The sequence below is a fragment of the Peromyscus eremicus genome, chromosome 4 (genome assembly GCF_949786415.1).
Source record: "Peromyscus eremicus chromosome 4, PerEre_H2_v1, whole genome shotgun sequence".
In the NCBI taxonomy this organism is placed as follows: domain Eukaryota; kingdom Metazoa; phylum Chordata; class Mammalia; order Rodentia; family Cricetidae; genus Peromyscus; species Peromyscus eremicus.
In genome coordinates, this window is record NC_081419.1 from 130,395,274 (window position 1) to 130,418,359 (window position 23,086).

Below are 23,086 nucleotides of genomic sequence, written 5' to 3' on the forward strand. Positions count from 1 at the left end.
GTGATCCCAGCTCACTCTTCAGGATGAAACAAGGAGGGGACTCGACATGGGGCTGTCCACTTGTTTCAGAAGCCATCTCAAGCCACAGCAGCAAAGCATGAGTTGAAGCTGCTATAGTACTGTGGGGTGCCATGCATGGAAATCTGCTCTCAGGATGAAAACCAAACCACCCCATGCTCTGCGGCCCAGCCTCACCGCTCTGCACAGTTCCTTGAACCTACCATGTTCCTTCTCTATGAGCTGAGACTCTTCAAGATCTAGGACAAGTTCCTTGTTGATAGAAACTGTGTATCTTTCTTTCAGGTCCCTCTTCTGTTTGTCTTATCATAGTCACAGGCTTGCCATGTTGATTAATTCTTCCTCACTAGGCAATAAGGACCTTTGGAGTGGGAATCCTATTGCTATCTGGTTCTACAGGCTACCACCTATGCTGTGCTGAGCACAAAGGGTAGGGACAAGCAACAAAGTATCCAGCAAATGGACCTGGATAGATGCATGAGGAAAACACACTATTCAGGAATACAAAGGGTAGGGACAAGCAACAAAGTATCCAGCAAATGAACCGGTAATACAGTGCACGAGGAAGACACGCTATCCAGGAATACAAAGGGTAGGGACCAGCAACAAAGTATCCAGCAAACAGACTGGGAATATCATCCATGAAGAAGACGCTGTCCAACAAAGCCAAAGGAGTGAAAAAGAAGCGCAGGGGAGGGCATATGGAGGTTTAGAAGGGTGCTTCCAGGATGCAACTAGACACAAGCATCTAAATGAGTAACTGCACCCACCTCAGCCCAATCCTATGTCGTTTTTATTCATTTAATTTTTAAATTTTGTTTTGTTTCTATTCTGTCCTGGAGATGAAGCCTGTGCAGCCTGCTAAGGGCAAGTGCCTTACCACTGAGCCACATCCCCACATGGCTGCTACATGTGACGACTGTATTGAATATCACCAATCAAGACCATCTACAGAGGTATTGGCACGAAGTGGTAAGCAGGGACACAAGGTGTTCACTTATTTTTGTCTTTGCTTCCAATGTTTATGTGTTGCTTTTGCAAGAATACTTTGCAAATTGTGGACATTTTTGCCATTTTAGTTTTTCTAGGTAGCATATCCTGGGTATTAAGACTAAGCTTCTCAAAAACTCATCAAAATGGTTTAAAAACCACAAACATTTGCTTTAAAATTCAAAATTATGGGCTGGCAAGATAGCTTAGTGGGTAAAGGTCCTTGCTACCAAGGCTGACAACTTGAGTAGATCTGCAGGACCATCTGAGAACTGACTCCCGTGACCACTGCATGTCCACAGTGGCTCCCCCTGACCCCCCGGAAAATAAGTGTAATAAAGATTTTAGTTACAAAAGAGACAAGAAAAGAAGGGGTGGGGTGGCTGCCCTGGAGAAATGGCTCAATGGCTAAGAGCTCTTGATGCTCTTCAGGAGGACACAAGGTCAGTTCCTAGCACCCATATCAAGGCGCTTACAACCACCTTCCTCTGGCTTCTGTGGACCCATATACAGGGGGCATACATATACACATATGCACACACACATACATTTTCAAAAGTCTTTTAAAAGGAGGGGGCCAGGGATGTGGCTCAATGGTAGAGTACTTGCCTAGCATGTATGAGGCCCTGGGTTCTGTCCCCAGCACTGAGGAGAGGGGAGAGCTGGGGAGAGGGGGGAAGGGAAAAAAGTAATCTAGCAAAAAGATAGGACCTCAGAATCAACCTCCATCCATAGTAAATGCATGCTGGGCAATTCACTGGTCAACAGACTTATACTTAGTAAGTTGGAATAAATACATTTTTACTACCTGTAACAGAAAATTAGCAGGCCAAGTGAACAAAGCCAGGTACTGCTGTGTTCGGTTTGTATAATTCCATTTATATAAAGCTCAAAGATGGATAAAATCAGGAGATTGTCCTGAGGAGCAGGGATAGTGGCTAGCAGGGAGACTGAGCAGGGCAGCCTTGGGACTGACTGGCCATGTTCTGGATGATGATCACATGACTGTTGACTACAGGACACTTGTAGAGTTGTTTGTACACATGGACTTGTGTCCTTCTCTGTCGTGTGCCTGGCCCAGCACAAAGTTTGTATGTAATAAAAGTAACAGGACCCTGGCCTGGGCATCTTACCTGGAAGTCAGAGCCAAGGTCTTTGGCCAGCATGATCTCCTTAGAGGACCCCTGGGAGCCCAAGGCGGGTAGCGCAGGGAAGGGCTCAGGTTGCTCCTTGCCAGAGCTACCCAAGGCCACATCCACCTTGCGTGTGAAAGTGTTCAGTTCCTGCTGCAGCACACTCAGCCGCACCAGGATGGCATGGATGAGCTTGGCATCCCTGGGTCCCTCACTGTTATCAGGTGCCTCGTGCAACCGCAAGTCTGCACACTCATTGTCCAGGCACAGCCGGAGGCCAACCGAGAAGCCATTGGCATCAGCCACCAGGACGTCGATGGCCTTGCTGACCAGAGCGGCCTGCTCCCGCAGCCCGGGCAGCGCCTCGGCCTCGCGGGCCCTGCAGAGCCGGGCAGTGTGGGGCTCCAGCGCCTCGCCCAGAGGAGCGGGCACGCACTGCGCAGAGTCCCCAGCCTCGGCGTCTGTCTCCAGCATGGGGCGTGTGCTCTGGCAAGAGGCCAGGTCGCAGCGCTGCAGGTTGGAGAGGAGCACGCGGTTCTCATACTGCAGCTTCTTGACCTTGCCGCTGAGCTCGCCGATCTGCAGTTTGGCGGCCGCGAGCTCCTCCTGCGAGGGCTCGCTGAGCACCGAGCAGCTGTCCTCTGACAGAGTCACATCCAGCTCGTGCTCCGAGCGGTATTTGGCCAGCTCGTTCAGCAGCAACTTGTTCTGGTCCTCCAGCTCAGCCGAAGAGCGCCGCAGCAGCTCAGCCTCCTCTTCCACAAACTGCAGGTGGCGCCGCAGCTCAGCCAGGCTCTCCCCGCATTCACCACCCAGAGCAGAGAAGGCCAACCGGGCCTCAGGGCCCCCGCCACCCCCGTGGTCCTTCATGTCGTCCATCTCGGCCCGGAGGCCCCGGTTCTCCACCTCCAGCTCCACGATGCGCCGGCTCAGCAAGTTGGCCTCCTCCTCCACCAGCTTCAGGTGCACCTTCAGCTCTGTCTCGCGGGAGTGCGGAGCATCCGCCAGCTCCTCCGCGGACAGGGCTGCGTCCAGGTCCCCATACAAGGAGCGGTACTTGAGCAGCTCCTCCTTCATGCTGTCGTTTTCCTTGGCCAGCTTGGTGAGCTTCTTGCACATGAGGGCTGACTCCTCCTTTGCAAAATGCAGCTGGCATTTTAGGTCTGCGCTGTCCTCCTGCGGCCCAAGGGGTACGGAGACAGATAGCAATAAGGAAGGTTATTGACAGCTTGGAGCTAGCCAATTCTGGAGTGCACTATGTCTGGGAACACAGGGGTGAATCAGCCCGGCTCTCCAGGCCTGGAGGCCACAGGAAGCAGAGCAGGGACATTGATATTGACAGACCAAGGCACACTGCCTACAATCTCGGAGTCTTGGAGCTGGTGACATTCTGACTGACTATGGCCATTTCTGCTAGAACTGCTCCATCTGTAAAAGGGGACAGAAACATTCCTCTCTCACACAATGACTGTTAAATGGGAAAATGTACAAAAAGTGCCTGGCACCCTGGCTGCTAACAGGATTCTCTGCCTGGCCTGTGCAAAATGTGGTGCTTTTATCTAATTCTTACAACAAACCCACATAATAGGAATAGATGAGGAAATGGACCAGAAAGTTGAAGTGATGCATCTCAGTCGGATGGCAATCAAGCCGCAGAGTCCACGGGCCTCTGACCCTGAACCTTGGGTTTAGTCGTCCCTATGCTGTGTAAGCAACTTGTGGGTCCCGGAGTGTCTAAGGATGGGCTCAGAGTGGGCTTGGAGAAAGTAAAGTTATAGTGGAGTTGAGAGCATGCACAGGGAAGGAAGTGTACAGGAGAGACACGGGGGAGGGATGGGGACCTCTGGGGACGTCCCAGGACACTTCGAGTTGGCCTGGTCTTCCAAACTCCACGCAGGGTGTGTGAGGGGGGCTGAGGAAGTACCTGTGCAGTGGGCTTCTTGTCTGTCTTCCCCAGAGATCGGGTTCCTCTTTTCTTCAAGGAATGCTGAAGGGAAAGCAGAACCAAACTGAAAGATCACGAAGACGATGTGTGTCCAAAGAGGGCTCCCACAACAGATTCACACTGATGGCCCCAGCCCAGCCTGCGTGTGTCGGCCAGCACCCACGGCTGAGCTGGGGGTCACTGAGTGAGCGGCACAGGGCAGGCAGACTGGAGGAAATAACTGGATGGCTTGCCATGGCTCCTCCCCCCTGCACCCACCTGTGCCGTCGCCATCCTGTTGGCTGGAAATTGGAATTTGGGCTCTTTTGGGCTCCCCCCCCCCCCCGCAGATTAAAATATAATTATATAATTTTCTCCCTTCCTTCCCTCCAATCCCTCTCATATACCTCCCCCTCATTCAAATTCATGGCCTCTTTCTTAAAGTGTTGCTGCATATGTGTGTGTTCCTAAATATATAAATACAACGGCTCACTCCAGATGTCACTTGGATGTATGTTTTCATGGCTGACGCTCGCTCCAGATGTCACTTGTGTGTGTTTTCATGGCTGACACTTGTCTTTCATTCACTCATCAGAGATTTCCTGAGCACACCTCAGAGTGCAGAGAACACGACACTGAACTAGACAAACAAAATACCAAAAGGATGCTGTGGCCCCCTGCTTCGGGACCGAGATGTTCATTCTCCCAGGAAAGACCTCCAAACTGAGGACTGTTCTTGGTGGTGCTCACTGGCTACGGGGAGCATCTTAAGTGTGCTCCCTGGGTGGAGCCCAGGCCCCATGCCTCAACCATAAAGGGCCACTAGCTTGAGCTGTTGCCATCCATGTGATTCAGCTTCTATTTCTGCCTCACTCCCTGTCACAGCCTAAGGGGATCTTCCCTAAAACTCTGCATGCAAATCTCCACCTCGCAGGAAGTGACATTTCACAGGACCTTGGACACAGAGTGAATACTAATGAACAAAATGTGGGTGCAGAAGTAGAAACAGCACAGGAGACTCAAAAGTGATGGTGAGAGACGAACAAGCAAAGGTTCAAAAACCCAGAAGCTTCGGAGGAGGGGGATCAATACATTTGATTACACAGGAAATACTACCCAGATAAAAACAAAACAAAGAAGAACAAACCATCTCTGTCCCAGCACAGCTCAGTGCTAGAAAACAGGCCCCATGTGTTCCAAGCCCTGGGTTCCATCTTCAGAAACACACACACACACACACACACACACACACACACACACACACACACACATATACACACACACACACAGAGTTAAGAAATAAACAATGAATTGGTGAAAATACCTGCAATGAGAAAATGGGTTAGGAATATAAGAAAGAGCACAGGAAGTCAGGCCCAGGGCGGGCAGGCCTATAAATCCAGTTACTCCCAGTTACTCAGGAGCTTGAGACGGGAGAATCATAAATTCAAGGCCTGTCTGTGCCACAGATTAAGACCTAGTCTCACTAAAAGAAACGACAGAAGAAAGACTGGGGGATGCTGTTCAGTGGGAGAGAGCTTGCTCAGTGTGCATGGGGCTCTAGGTTCCAGCCCCAGTTCAGGGTGGGGGAAAGTTTACAGAAGAAAGGCAAATCCATCTTAACCCTGGAGAGATGCTTGGCCCCACTCAGGATGGAGACACTCAAAGAAAACTACACCGAGGTACCACTTCTCAATGACCAGATTGGCAACACGCCAAGCCACCTAACAATACGACCTATTGGTGAGGCTCTAGCTAAACAAGGAGGCTCATTTATTGCTGGCAGGGGTGCAAAACGGCACAAGCCCCACGGTGGGGAATTTGAGGAAATGCTACAATCATCAGTGCTGAAGTTTCTTGTTGTTTAAAGAAGTCATTCAATTAGACGCATGATTCCATAGAACACTTCCTCCCGAGAGAGGGATGATTCATGCCACCAGCTTTTGAAACCACACTTGGGTTGTTCTCAACTTTCTGAGTTGGGCTGCCCACTTGGATTTCTGAAAATGCTCCCCAGGGGTTTTAGATATGCCAACTGTCACCTCTCGTTCCCCATCACTGTAGGCAGGCCACTTACAAAAAACAAGACTTGTTTGTTCGCATATTTTTATTTTATGTACAGGAGTGTTTTGCCTGTATGTATGTTTGTGCATCACATGTGTGCAGTGCCTGTAGAAGCCAGAAGAGGGCGTTGGATCTCCTGGATCTGGAGTTACAGATGGCTGTGAGCTGGGAATTGAACCTGGGACCTCTGGAAGAGCAGCCAGGGCTCTTAACCACCGAGTCATCTCTCCAGTTCATCAAGCCCTGTTTTACTGAAACTGAGAAAGGAGCAGGAACTTGACCAGAGTTCTGTAGCAAATACAAAGCCAACCTGAGACTAATTCTTGACCTAGCTCTTGATTGCATTCCAAAGGCTTGGTGGGAGAAAAATGTGTCTTTGATGAGTGGAGCTAACATAGTGGTTTTTAACCTGCATGCAGGGAAGAATTATCTGGGGATTCAGGAAAACACCAATGAAGGCGTCGCTTCAGAGTCTGGAGTAACTGGCCTGGGGTAGGCCTCAGCCATCCAAGGTTAAAGTCACTTCCCAGCAAAGCGAGTTGGCCCTATCATGTGTGTGTGTGTGTGTGTGTGTATGTGGGTGTTTGCTAGTGTGTGTGCACATGTGGGCATGTGTGTGTATGCACAAATGCATGTGTTTGCATGCATGTGGAGACTAGAGGACAACTTCAGTGTGCACACGTGTGTGTGTGTGTGTGTGTGTGTGTGTGTGTGTGTTTGCATGCATGTAGAGACTAGAGGACAACTTCAGTGTGCACACATGTATGCATGCACAAATGGATGTGTGTGTGTGTGTTTGTGTGTTTGTGTGTGTGTTTGCATGCACGTGGACACTAGAGGACAACCTCAGTTGCTCAGACACTCTCCATCATTTCATCTTGTTTTTCTGAGACAGAGTTGCTCATTTGCCTGGAGCTTACCAATTATGCTAGGCAGGCTGCTGGGAAGCCGCAGGGCTCCTTCCCGAGTCTGGTGTTTATATCTTGTCAGCCCACTCTAGGTCTATCTTAAAACTCATTTAGGTCATACAGAACTTTGGGAACACCAATGAGGAAGGAAGATGGAGATAGAGTCCGGCTGCCACCCGGCTGCCAAAAGAGCCCTAGATCTTTCAAAAGAGGACTTAGGCATGGGGGTCATAAAATAAGCTCACCAAAACAAGGGTCCTGGAACGGAGAGCTCAGAGGGAGACTCCCGTGGAGTGATGAGGTGGTGCTGTGGGTCAGACTCGCACAGGCTGAGTGGTGCCTTGGCTGTGGCCTCTGCTGTGATTCTGGAGAACCCACACAGAGGAACTCCTTCGCCTCCCTAGAAATCCATGAGCTAGGTGACCACAGCTCCACCAAGTCCCCCTGATCCCAGGAAGGAAGTGAAGAGACCAAGATCTTGAAGCGTTCCCAGCTATCACATATGCACCCATGAGATGATGTAAAAACCCACCAGGAATGGCTGAGGGGTCGTGACAAATAACAGTGTGACAAATAACCACTGTGCAGGGATGGAAGTAACCTACAAACAAAGTCTCCAACCCAACAGGCCTCCAAGTGAGGAACGGAGGAGCAAGCCACTGGTGTGTTCACACAGGAAAAACGAGTGGGGTCCTGATGCTCAGGGCCACGTGGGCACCTTGAAGACACCATGTGAAGTGAGCCAGGCCACCCAGACATGGCAGGCACTGCTGTGTAACAGTTTCCTCTGAGATTAAAACTTTTCCATCCTGCAGGAAGCTCCTTAAGCAGGAAGGTAAACAACACAAAATAGGTTCAGGAAGCCCCTGAAACTGACCAGACTCACTAGGCCCCTCTCTGCCAGAGTCAGCAACAAAAGCTGAGAGTCCCTCTCACACAAAGTGAAGCTGAACCCCAAAGAAAACTCTCAGAGGAGAAAAGCTGCAAAAACCCCGAGACCAGATCAGCTGCCTGGAAGAACTTCCGACCAGAGTCACTGGGGAGGACAACCCCCAACCTGCTGAGCGGCCTGCAGGCTGTGTGGTGAGCTCCAGGTTCCCAGCTCTGTGAGCTGTCACCCGTGCTGGGGTGGGCCTTGGTGACGCAGCTGTCTTTGAGTCATTTCTGCTCCTGTATGTGACCCCTCAGACACACTCCTGGAAGTGACCCCTCAGCCACACTCCTGGAAGTGACCCCTCAGCCACACTCCTGGAAGTGACCCCTCAGCCACACTCCTGGAAGTGACCCCTCAGCCACACTCCTGGAAGTAACCCCTCAGCCACACTCCTGGAAGTAACCACTCAGCCACACTCCTGGAAGTAACCACTCAGCCACACTCCTGGAAGTAACCACTCAGCCACACTCCTGGAAGTGACCCCTCAGCCATACTCCTGGAAGTAACTCCAATAAAACCTGTTGGTTTGCAAAGCTGGACTTTGGTTTGTCGTGCGATTCCCTGTCTAGGGATCTAGGCGTGTGTGTGTGTGTGTGTGTGTGTGTGTGTGTGTGTGTGTGTCCAAGAAGACACAACATCAGGCACGTAGCATCAGGTTCCATTTCCACAAACTATCCAGGCCAGGCAAATTGGCAAAGATGGAAAATATATTAATGGTGTCCCAGAGCTGAGAGAGGAAGGAATGGGGAGTGACTGCTAATAAATGCCAGGTTAGCTTTTTTTAAAGGGTGTAACAAAAAAGTCCTGGAATTAGGGAGCAGGGATGGATACACAATTGTGCAACCCACTAGCTGTGAAGTTTAAAAGGGCAAACTTGGGCTAGGGATGTCGCTTAACAGCAGAGCATTTGGCTGGTATGGGTTCAATTCCCAGCACTGCAAATAAAAAGGGGGAGGGGGCAGAGTCACAGTATGTTAATTACATCTCAATAAAACGTTACTAAAAACCCAACTGAATATCCGGGCACAGGGGCACACAACTGCCAATTCAGCTCTTAGGGGCAGAAGCAGGAAGAATGCCACAAGTCCAAGACCAGCCTGTCTGCATAGCAAGTTCCAGGCCAGCCTGGTGTACGTAGTGAGTTCCGGGTGAGCCTGGACTACATAGCAAGCCCTATTGCAAAACAAAACAGGAGTGCATACATAACATACAAAAATATAGTCATGCTGAGCGGTTGGTGGTGTGCGCCTTTAATCCAGCCCTCGGGAGGCAGAGGCAGGTGGATCTCTGGGTTTAAGGCCAGCCTGGTCTACAGAATGAGAGCTACACAAAGAAACTCTGTCTTGACAAACCAAACCAAACAAAGCAAACACCCCATCCCACCCACCCCCAAAACACCCCAGCAAAGCACAGATGTCAAGTAGATAAGGCCAAGGCCTCCTCTCGTGCTGCCCCCATGCTCCTCCCCTCCCTGAGGGACTCCTGTCAACTGGCGTCCTCTGGAGCACCTTCTAGACCTGTGGCTCTGTGTTTAAGATTGAAATAGATGGTTCTGTTTGGGACTTTCTTCCCTTCCTATGCTTGCTTGATTCTGTGATATTTTTTATAATAAGCACTTCAGACTGAAGAAAACCCAAAAGCATCCAGCATTTTAAAAGGCTACATCCATGCAACATGATCCTGTACATTACAGAAACCGCGTGTGCAACCTAAACCCGTCTTTGTTTACTTTTTAAAGACATAGAAAGGTGCATTGTTAAACACAGGGAAAGACCCAGAAAAATACAAAGCAAACTGTTAATCCCAGGTTAGGCAGATGAGAAGGGAGTGGCTGGGTACGGCTTTCATTATTTTGTATATTTTTATACCGGTTCTGTCATTTTGAATAGATGCCACAGTCACACGGTGACATTGAAAGAGCACAAAGGACAGAGGGAAGCAATGGTCCCCAGTTTCCTGCCTCAGGGGCAGGCAGTGTAGCCAGAGCCTGCTGGAACCTTCCTCAGAGTTATGCCAGGTATGCGTCTATGGGCTTTTGCAATGGGATTTTTGCCTCATTAAGTTTATATTACATTTTTAAATTTAAAGAAGCATGCACACATATACATAAAAGTGTGTCTGTATACACACAGAAAATCCTATTGGGAGTATCTGTTCACCTCCCAAGTCGGAATCTCAGAGTACTGGATTGCAAGAGCCTGGAAAGGATTTGATTCTCTGTTTGTGGATCTGTTGGGGGAAGGGAAAGGCCTACTGTTTTTTTCATTTCAAAGCTCTCTAAGAAGCCCTGGCACACCTTGCCAGCAGCAGGCAGGCTGTGAGGCTGGAACCTCACAGAATGGAGGCAGGCAGAGAGCATGAAGCTGCGCCTTGGGAGGTGGACTACAGTGGTCCCAGTCCTTCTGTCTTGGACTGAACCCTTTCTCACCATGTGGAAGTCGTTGGGGCTCCTGCACTGCCCTGAGTTCAGGAGGGAAACCAAGGCAGGTTTTACAAGCACACAGACCGCCCTCCATCTGTTGCGTGGCAGCTGGCCGGGCGGCAGCCAAGGTCTGTCAGAGCTCCCTTTTAGAGCCCTCAGAGGTGGGGCCAGTCCTGCTCAAAAGGCAATGTTCTGGCTCTGGGCCTCTTAGGGTGGGCCAGTATTCCAGAGAGAAAGCAGCCACAGGTCCAGCAGGACCCAGCCCAAAGGCACACTCCCCACTCCTCATGAGGCCACTATGAGGAGCCTGGGTAGCACTTCTGTGCATCCCTGGTCCAATCCATCCCAGCAAGAGCCTAAGCTCCCAGAAACTCCCAGGCAGCACCCTAAGGCCTGGAGAGAGCTGCCTAAACACACCTCAGGGGCCTCTGCCCCCAACACCTCCTTGCTTCCTTGCTGCCAATTTAGCAAATGTGGAGGGGTGTCCATATAAGTCTCACTGACATCAGATTGCGTGTGCACAAAACTGACCATAAGGGGGACATGGGTTGGGGTGCATCTCTAGAGTGAGGTATAGTCCTTGCAGCATGGCCAGATCGTTAGGCAGACAAGCCATAAAATCCTCGGAGAGATTATCACTTGAACGGAGGGAAAAAAAAATTAAATTGTATCGTGTGTGTATGTATGTAAAATATATGTGTGTGGTGTATGCACACACCTTTGTACACACAAGGAAGCGGGATGTCGGCTGTCCCACTCTATCACTGACTGCCTTACTCCTTCGAGACAGGGTTTCCCACAGAACCTGGAGACTAGCAAACCTGAGCCATCCTCCTGTTCCCTGCTCCTCACTCAAGTGCTGGGGTTGCGGGTCTGTTTGAGACCATGCCTAACTTTTTATGTGGGTTGTGGAGATTTGAACTCAGATCGCCATGTTTACTCAGCAAGCTCTCTTAGCCTCTGAGCCACCCTAAAGCCAGGAAAAATAAGTTTAGACTGTGTCCCAAACCAAATACCATCGACGGTTTTCTGTGTAGCTGTTTCTTCCACGTGCAGCTGCCAGTGCTATGGGGAGAGCCCCTGTGCGAGGCAGCGAAGGCTTCTCCAGGCCGCCAGCCAGTGGCTGGTTGAGATGGTAACGGTAATAGTACATACTGTATTTAGCAAGCGCTGATTCTATGGTGAGCACTTCCCAGCCTGCCTCATTGAATTCTCACAAACGCCCCTAAGCTGTAGGGGCTGATTTTCCCTTTTTGTAAACAGATCAAGCAAGCACTAAAGCTGTTGCGCCATCTGCCCAAGGTTACAGTTGCTCTCAAGGAAACAGCAAAGCCAAGATTCACACCCAGGCCTCCGTGGCTCCACGGCTGGGTTTGCCTTGCAGCTCACAGACTGGGGCCGGAACACATCACACAGCAGCAGAACCAGGGCCTGCCCCCAGGTGGTTGGCAGTGTTCTTCTCACCCACCAAGGAGGAAATCCAGATGAGAAATCACTGATGTGGGTTCTGAGAAAGCCCCTTGATGGCTCAGGGCCAGGGCAGCAGCATCTCTGGTAGGAGTCAGCGCAAGTGTGGGAGACCCAGGGCCCCGGGTTTGAATCCCCTACTTCTCTTTTCTCAGTCTGTCATAGACAGCAGTTCCGCTGCTGTGTGCAATACAGAATCACAAAATAAGTGAACACGGATGCCCTTTGCAACATTATTTATGACAGCAGAAAGTGGAAACCACCCCAAATATCTATTCAATATAAGGCACTCAGCCCACACAATAGATTATTACCCAGCCATGAAAAGAAATGAGGTCCTTCAACATGGATGCCTAAATCCAGAAAGCCTTCGGCTAAGTCACAGAAGCCCATCACCAAAGATCACACATTGCTTGATTCCATTTGAATGCAATCTCCTGAATGGACAAATCAATAGAGACAGAAAACAGGCCAGCAGTTGCCAGGAGCTGGAGGGGAGGGGTAGAGAGTGACTGCTAACAGGTGTGGGTCACTTACAAGAGTCTTCTGGAATTAGATCATGGTGATAGCAATACAACATCAATCTATGAGACTCAACTATAAGATGGTGTATTGTGTGATCACCGAATTGAACTGCAATTTTAAAATGTCCATGAAGGAGGAGTACCTATAAAGCAGGGACAGCGGAGGGTTAAACATCATGAAGGCGCATGGGCAAGGCTGGAAGCTGTGCCTGGCACAGGGTAAGCACCCAGACACAGCAGCTATGTGAGGACAAACCACACTCGCACTGGCTTTCTGCCTGAATACAAGGGGGATGAGAGTGGACGAAGGGGCAGCTGCCTTTACGATTCTTAAGCAGCAGCCCAGCTGAGCCACAGCGCCACTGCAGATAGCCGTCAGGGCATGCCACCTCCCTTCTGTCTCGCCACGAGCTGTCTCCATAGCAACAAGCATCAGCTCAGGGCAGGGGCTCCCATTCCCAGTCGGGTGACAACATCGCCCCAGCAACCTGTCAGGATGGCAAAGGCAGGTCGTGAGGATGGGACTGTAGCTCTTGCAGAAGAAGTGCTGAGGGACCCTTGTCTCCATAGCAACCATGTCAGGAAGGAGAGGGAGGAGGAGAGGGCAAACAGCACATAAACAGGATCTGGAGCCAACACCACACATCAGGACAGACCAGACTTGAGGCATCTGTTTCCCAGGAAAGAGAACAGGTTTCTTCAGCACCTACTCTGTGTCGGGGTCAATTCTGGCTCTTTACATTAAAAACCTAAAATTTACATTTGAAGCTCCACGAGTAAGGCTGTGGGGCTGCTTAGTAGGTAAAGGCACCTGCCACCAACCCCGGTGACCTGAGTTTGGTACCCGGGATCCATGGGGTGGAAGAAAAGAACCAACTTCTTCAAGTTATCATTTGACCTCTTCACACCTGCTGTAGACAGACACAGATACACACACACACACACACACACACACACACACACACACACACACACGAGAAATAAAGTTGTGGTGTTTGTTTTTGTCTTTCTTGGTTTTTTGAGACAGGATTTCTCTGTATAGCTCTGGCTGTCCTGGAACTCACTCTGAGAACCATGCTGGCCTTGAACTCACAGAGACCTGCCTGCCTCTACCTCCCAAGTGTTGGGATTAAAGGTGTGTGCCACCACCGCTCAGCCAAAGTAAAGTTTTTAAATGTAGTAAAAAAAAAATTTTAATTTCACAAGTAATACCTTTTGTTTTGTTCTTTAATTTCACAAGTACGTTTTGATTTATTCTTAAAGACAAGGTCTTACTGTGCTATCAGGGCTAGCCTTAGACTCCTGCACTTAGGCCATCTTCCCCCCAGGCTTCCCTGGAATGGGACTATAGAAGTGCCCATCATGTCTAGCTCAAGTACTTTTTTTTGAGGCACTGTCTCATGTATCCCAGGCTGTCCTCACGTTCACTATGTAGCCAAGGATGACCCCAAGCTTCATGTCTCCATCTCCTGAGTGCTAGAGTTACAGATGTGTGGAACCACGCTCATTTTATTTGGAACTGTATATTGAATCCAGGATCTCATTTATCCTAGGCAAGCACTCTGCCAACTGAACTACTTTCCAGTCCATTTTTTATTTGACTCTTTTGTTTGTCAGACAGTCTTACACTGTAGCCCAGGCTAGCCTCAAATTCACATTAATCTCCTTTGGCTCTGCCTCCCAACTACTGGGACTGTACATTCTGATTATTCAACCCCCAGGGGCCTGAAGAGATGGCTCAGCAGTTATGAGCACTTGCTACTCTTGCAGAAGGACTAGTTCAGTTCCCAGCTCCCACACGGAGCAGCTCATAACCGCCTACAGCTCAAGTTCCAGCGATCCCAGTGCCATCTTCTGGCCCCCGTAGGTACCTGGACACAGACGGTGTGCACAGACATACAAGCAGGCACACACACACACACACACACACACACACACACACACACACACACAGAGTCTAACTTTGGGCTGGTGGTATAGCTCAAGAGTCCACCCTACCCTGGTATGTATGAGATCTAAAATAACTTGTGGGATTTTTCAATATATGCAATTCTGTAACTTTCTTTTTTGGCTCTAGTGGGTCTCAAATCCTGGGTTTCGTGCGTGTTAGGCAAGTGTTCTACTCCTGGGCAATGTTCCCAGCCCTTTATTGACTTTTGATTTTAAGACAAGGTCTCACTAAATTGCCTCGGCTGGCCTTCAACTGCCTCTGCAGCTCAGGCAGGCCTAGGATGTGCCATCCCCTCCCTTTAGCCTTCCAGGTAGCTGGGATAATGGGTCTGGCCACCAGGCCTAGCTCCTTCATTTCCTTCCCTGGTTTACAAGATACCTTGGAGACCTTCTCATATCAGTACATATTTTTCTACTTTTTAAACATGTGGTTAAAGGTTCTATCATATAAATTTACCATCTCAAACATTCTTTTTTATTGTGGTAAAGTATATTTAACATATAATTACTGTTTTTTACTTCTAGTTTTTCTGGTGCTAAGGTTTGAACCCAGGCTCTCTTTGTGAGACAGAGTCTCATGTAGCCCAGCGTGGCTCCAACTCACTGTGGAGCTAAAAATGACCTGAACTCCTGATCCTCCTGCTTCTGTCTCCCAGGTGCTGGGACAGTAGGTGGTAACACCACATCCGGCTTAAATCTACTCCTTCTGTATGACAAGCACAATCTGTCTCCAAAGCCCTTCCATTGCTCCAAACTGAAGCTCTGCCCCCCACTCCCACTGAACAGTCAGCCCTGGCTCTCTCCTCCCCTGCCCAGTACCTCTACTCCCGGTCTTAGGAATCTGACGACTCTAGGATTCTCAGATAAATGGAACTTTACAACGTTTACCCTCACGTATCTGGGTTCCTTCACATGGCGTGATATTTTCAAGGCCCATCCACGCTGTAGTGGGTATCAGCACTTCACTCCTCCAGGTTAAACAACTGTCCCATGACACATACACACCCAGCTTTGTATATCCATCCATCATCACATTTGGGTTGTTCTGTCTCTGGGCTACTGTGAATGATGCTATGAACATGGAGGCTCGATCATCTCTGTGTCCCTGCTCACAGTTCTTTGGGATATACTGAGAACTGGAACTGCTGGGTGATGCAGTAAGTAACTCTGTCCTTAGGGTTCTGAGAAATGGTCACATGACCTTATTCTTTCTAACTTCTTCAGAGTATTCTATAGTCACTCAAAAGGTTTTGTTTTGTTTGTTTTCTTTTCTTTTCGGCCCTAGGGATTGACCCCAGGGCCTCCCATGTGCCAGGCACAGATTCTACCACTGGGCTGCATCCTGGTCCCTCTGGTTACACAAACTTCTTTTTTTTTTTTTTTTTTTTTTTTTTTTTTTAAAGATTTATTTATTACATATACAGCATATATGACTGAAGGCCAGAAGAGGGCACCAGATCTCATCACAGATGGTTGTGAGCCACCATGTGGTTGCTGGGAATTGAACTCAAGACCTTTGGAAGAGCAGTCAGTGCTCTTAACCTCTGAGCCATCTCTCCAGCCCTACACAAACTTCTTAGTGATCCAAAACAGTCTCGTAAACTGCAACTATTCATATCCTGATATCCTAGAGCAACATTTCTCAACATGTGGGTCATGACCCCTTTGGGGTTAAATGACCCTTTCATAGTGGTCACCTAAGACCATCAGAAAACACAGATATTTACATGATGATTCATAACAGTAGCAAAATTACAGTTATGAAGTAACAACGAAAATAATTTTATGGTTGGGGTCCCAACATGAGGAACATGTCTCAGCATGGGGAAGGTTGAGAACCACTGTCTTAGAGGAAGGAGCTAAGACTCAGAGAGGGGAAGTGGCTTCAGTCACATCTTTGTCAAGGAAAGCCTGGGGCAAACTCAACAAGCGGCAGCTGAGGACCTCAGTTTCCCTATCTGTGCATGAAGAACGGGCTGTGTTCTAAGGGTACTCTGTAACGTCCCTTCTTTTCACCATCAGACATGGGAGCAACAAGACTGTGTACAGATGGCACCCAGTGCTGTAGGCTGTCCATGATGGGCACAAAGGAAGGAAACCTCCCACAACAACCCTCAGGGTAGATCCTCCCTTCTCCGCCCTGCGGGCCACTGGCACATGGCAACAATTCGCCCAGTGTGAAGGGCAGCCAAAGGACTGCTCTGCCCTTGGGACCGTGATGTCTCGTTCTGGACTGCTGGCATTCTGGCCCTCTTGGGAAGCAGGTGGGTGCCCCAGAAAATGTACAGCGTGGGATGCCTAATGAGCAGCCAACCAGCTGAAGGCCAGCTGTGCCTCTGGGGCCAGAGGCCACCTAGTGTTTGGACACACACTCCCCCTGGAATCAGGAAGTATTTAGGCTTACATCACCCGGGCTGATGGTTTTCCACTGGCATTCTGCAAAGTCTCGGCAGTCTGCATGACCTTGAGAACCCACCTCCCTCTCCCAGAAGGAAGCTGTTTGCTCAGCCGTGAAACGGATCACAGCTTTGCTGGGCCTTTGCAAAGATTTCTGAGATAAACTATCCAGCCTAACTCACAGCTGGAGGAGGGTACAGCAGGAGGAGAGGCTGACATCAACCAGGATGGGGGACATGGGGTCTGGAGTCACATTCAGAGACAAAAGTGGGAGACCCTGGCCTAGCATCCTTCTCAAACCAAGTGGCGACAGCACACTAGTCCCTAAAGCACGTCCACACAAGCTAGTCAGCAGCCCACTCAGTGAGCAGGAACAACTGCCCAACCTTACAGATGAGGGAACTGAGGCACAGACGTTCCCTCATCTGTATGCTGGGCATTGATGAACATACCCTCAATAATCCCGGAGAGTAATTAATCCCAGTAAGTGAACCTTGCTTACCACTCTACTCTATTTGTTTTTTGTTTTTGTTTGTTTTTTGTTTTTTTGAGACAGGGTTTCTCTGTGTAGTTTTGGTGCCTGTCCTGGATCTCCCTCTGTAGATCAGGCTGGCCTAGAACTCAGAGATCCTCCTGGCTCTGCCTCCCGAGTGCTGGGATTAAAGTTGTGCACCACCACCACCCGGCTTCACCACTCTATTCTGAACGTTCAGTGTAGAATACAGATTGGGTACTCAGCAAATCCATGCTGGAAGGATGAATGGATAATCAACACTGCCAGGGAGGCCCAAGGGTACCCATCTCGGTCCACAAGCAATCAGGCGGAGATGCGCGTCCCACCCACCCGGGCCAGCTGGGCTGTAGCCCTCACCTCTCTGGGACGATCCAGCTCCGTTTGTAGCACCTGCTTGGCCAGCTCCGTCTCGATGAGCCTCTGCCGAAGCCCCTCGTTCTCCTCCTCCAGCCTCATCCGCTTCTTCTCCACCACCTCCAGCTCCTTATGAAGCCGCATGGAGATGTCCTTAGAAACCTGAGCCAGGGTGGGAGACAGAGAGAATGTTCAAGCTGAAGGAGGACACACCTGGAGTCCCAGTGACCATCCCACCATAGTCAGTGTCACCTCATCACCCTCACTCAGCAGACAGGGAAACTGAGGCACAAGGGGTCCTAAGACTCACCCAAGAGCCATGAATCTGGGGATTAACAGACCCCAAACCCAAACCCAGGCACCCAGCTTTTGGGGGCAACATATTGGGTTGTTCTGTTCTTACAGGTGCCTTTATATTCAGCTGGGGGAGCCTGTGAGGGAAGAGGGTTAGTTTGGAAGCCCAGTACCAAATGGGCAGCATGTAACCCTCAGCAAGTCATTTCCTGGCCCCGTGCCTCAGTGTTCTCGGCTTGTATAAAATGGGTACAGCATAACAGGGCAATCTCAGGCCGACAGGAGGATCACATCAGCTATTGCTCACAAAGCCTTCACCCGGCGCCTGCCACAGTGAGTGCCTGATGACCTGTGGCTGCTGCTCCCAGGAACCGACGTCCAGAGACAGGCATGACTTGCTGGAGGTCACAGTGACCCTGAGGCCTGTTCTGGGATATAGAACATGCTAGAATGACAGAGGCTGGACAAGTGTCCAAGTATCCCTCGGACGCAGCTAACAGAGTGGCAGTCTCTAATCCCAGGTCTAGGCTCAGCAGGAAAAGCACCCCAGACTCTGGAGGATCCCCTCTGTCCTGCCCCTGCTGCTGCTGGCTGTGGCAGGGCAGGGGGGCTGGGGTGGGGTGAAGGGAGCCCTCCTGAGCTGGTAAAACGCAAATAGATGCTATCCCCAGGTAGGCTGGGCCCTGCTAACACCTAGATGCTAGTCCTGCCCTCACTTTACAGAAGCTCAGAAGTGACTTTTTCAGGGTCACACACATCGAGCATGGCTGGGCTGGACTGGGACTCCCTGGAGTTTGGAGCGGCCAGCACAGCCAGGGTCCCCCAGGAGTCTGAAGGCTTTGCCAGCAAAACCTGTGTAGCATAGACAGCCCAGCACCCAAGCCTGCCAGTGTCGGAAATGACCATGCGCCTCCTCCCTCTGGAAGGAAAGAGGCCCTCCCTGGCTCTGCCCTCCGCCTGGGCCCAAGCCCAACTCAGCACAGACCCCTTTGGCAGTGTGCAGGGAAGGCCAGGAAAAACAACAGTTGAGAGGAAACTGGGCATGCCTCTCCTCCGTCCTCTGCCCACTGCCCCCTCCAGCCCGAAGCTCTCTGAGGACGCCAGATGGAGGCCCACAAGCCTCCCCTGTAGCCACCCCGGGCCACAAAGCTTTCCTCAACCCGTAAAGTAGGGTAGGCCAACCTTCGATACCAGGAAAAGATTTTGCAGAGAAGAAAACTAGATTCAAGCCCAGTGCCAGCATTCACTGGCCATGTGGTCAGCAATAAATGGGTGGATACACTGCTCATGAGGGCTGCTGCGGGGAGTAAATGGCATCGGGGGCGCTTGGGTGGTGGCTGGAATCCAGAAGGTAATCAAAAAATACAAGGCTTCTTATTTACTATTATTTTTAAATAATCCACTCTATTTATTAATGTATTACAAAGTTGCATTTATTTCACAGTTTCATGACCTAGTTTTGATTGTGTAAGATACTTAAGAACCACCAGAGCAGCTCAAAGGCCACAAGTTCAAGGAACCATCTCTACAGGGATTTTTGTTTCAGGCTGGGCTGGGAATGAACCTTGGACTTTCAAGCACGCTCCCACTCATCTACATCTCCAGCCAGGAAGTCTTCTCCCCATCCTAGCCTTGAGCTTGCTACTAGCCGGGGATGGCCTTGAACTTCTGATATTCCTGCCTCTGCCTCCCAAGTGCTGGGCTAATAGGCGTATGCCACCTTGCTGAGTCTATGCAGTGCTGAAGACCAATGCCAAGGCTTCGTGCCTGCTAGGCAAAGCACTCAGTCAGCTGAGCTACACCTCTAGCCCAGCGACAAAAGCGTTTGTTTGTTTGTTTGTTGTTTCTCTGTGTAGCTTTGGAGCCTGTCCTGGAACTTGCTCGGTAGACCAGGCTGGCCTGCAACTCTGCCTCCCCAGTGCTGGGATTAAAGGTGTGTGCCACCACCGCCCAGCCACAAAAGCATTTTTATTGTATTACTGACTACTGTTTTGCCTCTTTGCATTGGTTTTATGTACCTTGGCCCAGGCTTATGGCTAAAGTCCCCAATGTGGGGCTATTAGGTCACTCAGGAAGCCCTCTCCTCACCAACATTCTATTCATTCATTCATTCATTCATCTTGCTTTGGCACTGGGGTGGAAGTGGTGGACCACAGAGACCAAGGCCATGCCTGTTTGGATTCATTCATGTGTGTGTCCCAGGAGCAGCTCAGGGCCCGGCATACACTAAATGCCTAATAATTATTTGTTGGGTGAACAAACAAATGAGGATCCAGCACATGATGAAGGAGTGGCTGGCTGAACATGTGTGGGGAGCTGCCCCTGCCCCCTGCCCCACTGTCTAAAGAGGGCTACTAGGGTCAAGGTCCTCTCCCAAACATGCTTCTATGGGGGGTGGGGATCGGAGGTGTCCCATATCCACCATAGCCTCTGTCTGGGAAGCGCATCTGGTCCCCATGAGAGTTCCTGGATCCTCTCCCTGTCCCCATGACTCCCTGTCCTATGTTCTCCACACCCCAGGGCCCCATGTTAAGAAAGCATCCCCCCAAGCTGCAGAATTCTAGACCGAAGAGTGCGCAAGCTCAGATCCCTGCAGTGCCCTGCAGCCTCCATGAGGGCCAGGAAGCAAAGGGCACCACCGCAGCCGGAGTGGGCAGCAGGAACCACGGCCTGGCCCTGCCTTCCCCTCCCAGATTTCCAGTGGTCCCGGGGCCCTGGGCTCTCACAGGTCATTTATAGAACCAGTTAGCTGCTCCCCAGGCTGGCACCACAAGCTTTTCTCACCCTCAGGACACATTTCATTTCCACTTTGAGGCTCAGAAAGGAAAGGTCAGTTGCCCAAGGTCACATGACTGATAAGGTCTAAAGCTGATGCTGTGGGGGCAGGCTTGAAGGCATAAAGCTACGAACAAGGGGCTGTCAAGGACAAGTCCCAATATGGCTTACTATGTCAGAAGGGCCTAAAGGACCCCATGTGCTTGTGTCCTTGGGCCCCACAGCTACATCCAAAGGAGGGAGCCGAGAGACCAAGAGAGGAGAGGCAGCTGCAGCATCCGGACACGGGGCAAATGCCTGAAGCACAAACAAATGTGCTCAGCCATGAGGTCACTGTTTACAGTGCCGGCCTTGGTCCCTGCCAAAGGCCATCAGCAGCAGAGGGCCCCCAGCTCCTGGGCACATCAGCTCTGGGCTCTGAACCTCGGATTGCAGTATGTCCCCGTGGCTCTGATCTTCAGCAAGAGAGATGGAAACTATAAGCAGCATCGCAGGCCAGGCAGCATCCTGAGCCACGTGTGACTGAATTCTCTCAAGAATCACATGATGGGACCAGGCAGTGGTGGCGCACGCCTTTAATCCCAGCACGCCTTTAATCCCAGCACTCGGGAGGCAGAGGTAGGCGGATCTCTGTGAGTTCGAGGCCAGCCTGGGCTACAGAGTGAGTTCCAGGAAAGGCGAAAAGATACACAGAGAAACCCTGTCTCGAAAAACCAAAAGAAAAAGAAAAAAGAAAAAAAAGAATCCCATGATGGGAGTGTCACCCCACTTTACACAGAGGGAAACTGAGGCTCTGAGGAGAAAATGATGCAGGTCATCCAGGACATAACCAAGGCCAGAGCATCCTTATCTAAGGATGGGGTACATATTACTGATGTGTTCTGGGACCTTCTACAAGAAAAAGCTGTGGGACCCCAGTGTCCCTACCCATGACACCCTCCCATCATATGCTCAATTGACGGCTACCACACCCATCACACAGCACTCTCTTCAGTAATTTCATTTTATATTCATAAAAGTCCTATAGGGAACCGAACTTATTTCCATGTTCCACAGGGGAAACAGGATCAGAGATGTGAAGCAGCTTACTCAAGGCCACACAGCCACAAAGTGGTAGCAGCACAGGTCTCTATCCAGTGACTCTCCCATCCTCATGCTACCAGCCTGCTAAGGGTCTAAGATCTTGTTAACTGGGTGGACCAGCAAAAAGTGAAAGAGCCTGGGAGGGTTGTTATGGGGTGGCAGTGGGGGAAATCTCACAATAACAATGTGCTCAATAAAACCACTGGAGCGCAAAAGCCCTGCAGGGCACGGGGCCAAGGAGCCTGCTGAGCAAAGGAGGAATCCCTAGGCATACCCCTTCCAGTCCCTCTCCACCTGGTTCCCTTAGCCTGCCTAGGGGAAGTCAGCATTCTGAAGACCTCCATAATTGCCTCCAACATTCCTAGCACGCTGGGGCGATGGCAAAGCTGTGGCCAGCTCAGGCTGAGCCAGAGCATGAGCTCAGCGTTGCAGCTGCGAGGGGAGGGGAGGGCGGAGGGGGGCAGGGGAAGCACGGAGATGCTGATTGGCTGGTTCAAATCCCAACAGAAGGGGCCCTTCCCCTCCTGGAGGGCTGAGCCCCACCCCCACCCCAGCTGCTCCGGCCCCGCCCACCAGCCTGTTCCCCACTCCCTCATCTCCTAGTAGGCTTGTCTAGGGTCCCTCCCAGAAATCCTCAGGGACCAGGGCCCAATGGCAGATTTGTCTGAACTTCTCCACTCTCCTTCTGCCGTCTCTAACCAATGAGGGAAATGGGGAGTTGTTTTTTTTTGTTTTTTCCTTCAAACCGTGTTTTGTTTTGTTACAAACAAAAACAAAATCAGGATCTTGCTGTGTGCGCAGTCAAGAAAACTGGCTCCACGCAGGTACACAGGCTTGCACTGAGCCACGGCTTTCCCAAATCAACACTGGTTCTGGAATGAACAGCGTCCTTTAAGAGTGACTTGCAGGGCTGGACTGAGTCAGTGCCTTCCAGCAACAGGCCTGTGTGGATGGCTCTGCACCTGTCTGCCCTCGGGGGCCCTTGGGAGTCTTCCCTAGAACATCCCTGGTTACCGGCAGCTCAGGCCCTCTCTTCTCCTGGGCCCCAGTGCAGAGGTTACCTATGGGACGCCTAGGCTCCTCTCTGTTCTGTACCAGCCCCAGCTCCTGCGACCCCCTGCTCACACTGGGCTGTGTTCTGAGAGCAGAGGGCTGGCTCAGGGACCCACGGTTTGGACCCTCACCAGGGCTTACATAAGACAAGCAGTGGAGACTTCTCTCCTGGAGCCCTCACCTGTCTGAGTGGGGCCATCCCTGCTTGCTCCTGAGGCAGGGGAGCAGCAGGGTCCAGCAGTGAGGTCTAGAGGGTGGGTGAGTCTGACTTCTGCCAACCCC

The 23,086-nt window shown here is 50.7% G+C and overlaps 1 protein-coding gene across 1 annotated transcript in view; it reads right to left on the minus strand.

Annotated features, from left to right (window-relative positions):
- The window catches only part of Soga1 (suppressor of glucose, autophagy associated 1), a 66,939-nt gene that overhangs the window by 24,590 nt on the left and 19,263 nt on the right, over positions 1-23,086 (minus strand). The window contains exons 3-5 of the mRNA XM_059261788.1: positions 17,603-17,761; positions 4,066-4,128; positions 2,142-3,317 (exon numbers count right to left, since the gene is read on the minus strand). Coding sequence (XP_059117771.1) covers positions 2,142-3,317; positions 4,066-4,128; positions 17,603-17,761 — 1,398 coding nt within the window. The remainder of the gene's footprint in view (positions 1-2,141; positions 3,318-4,065; positions 4,129-17,602; positions 17,762-23,086) is intronic.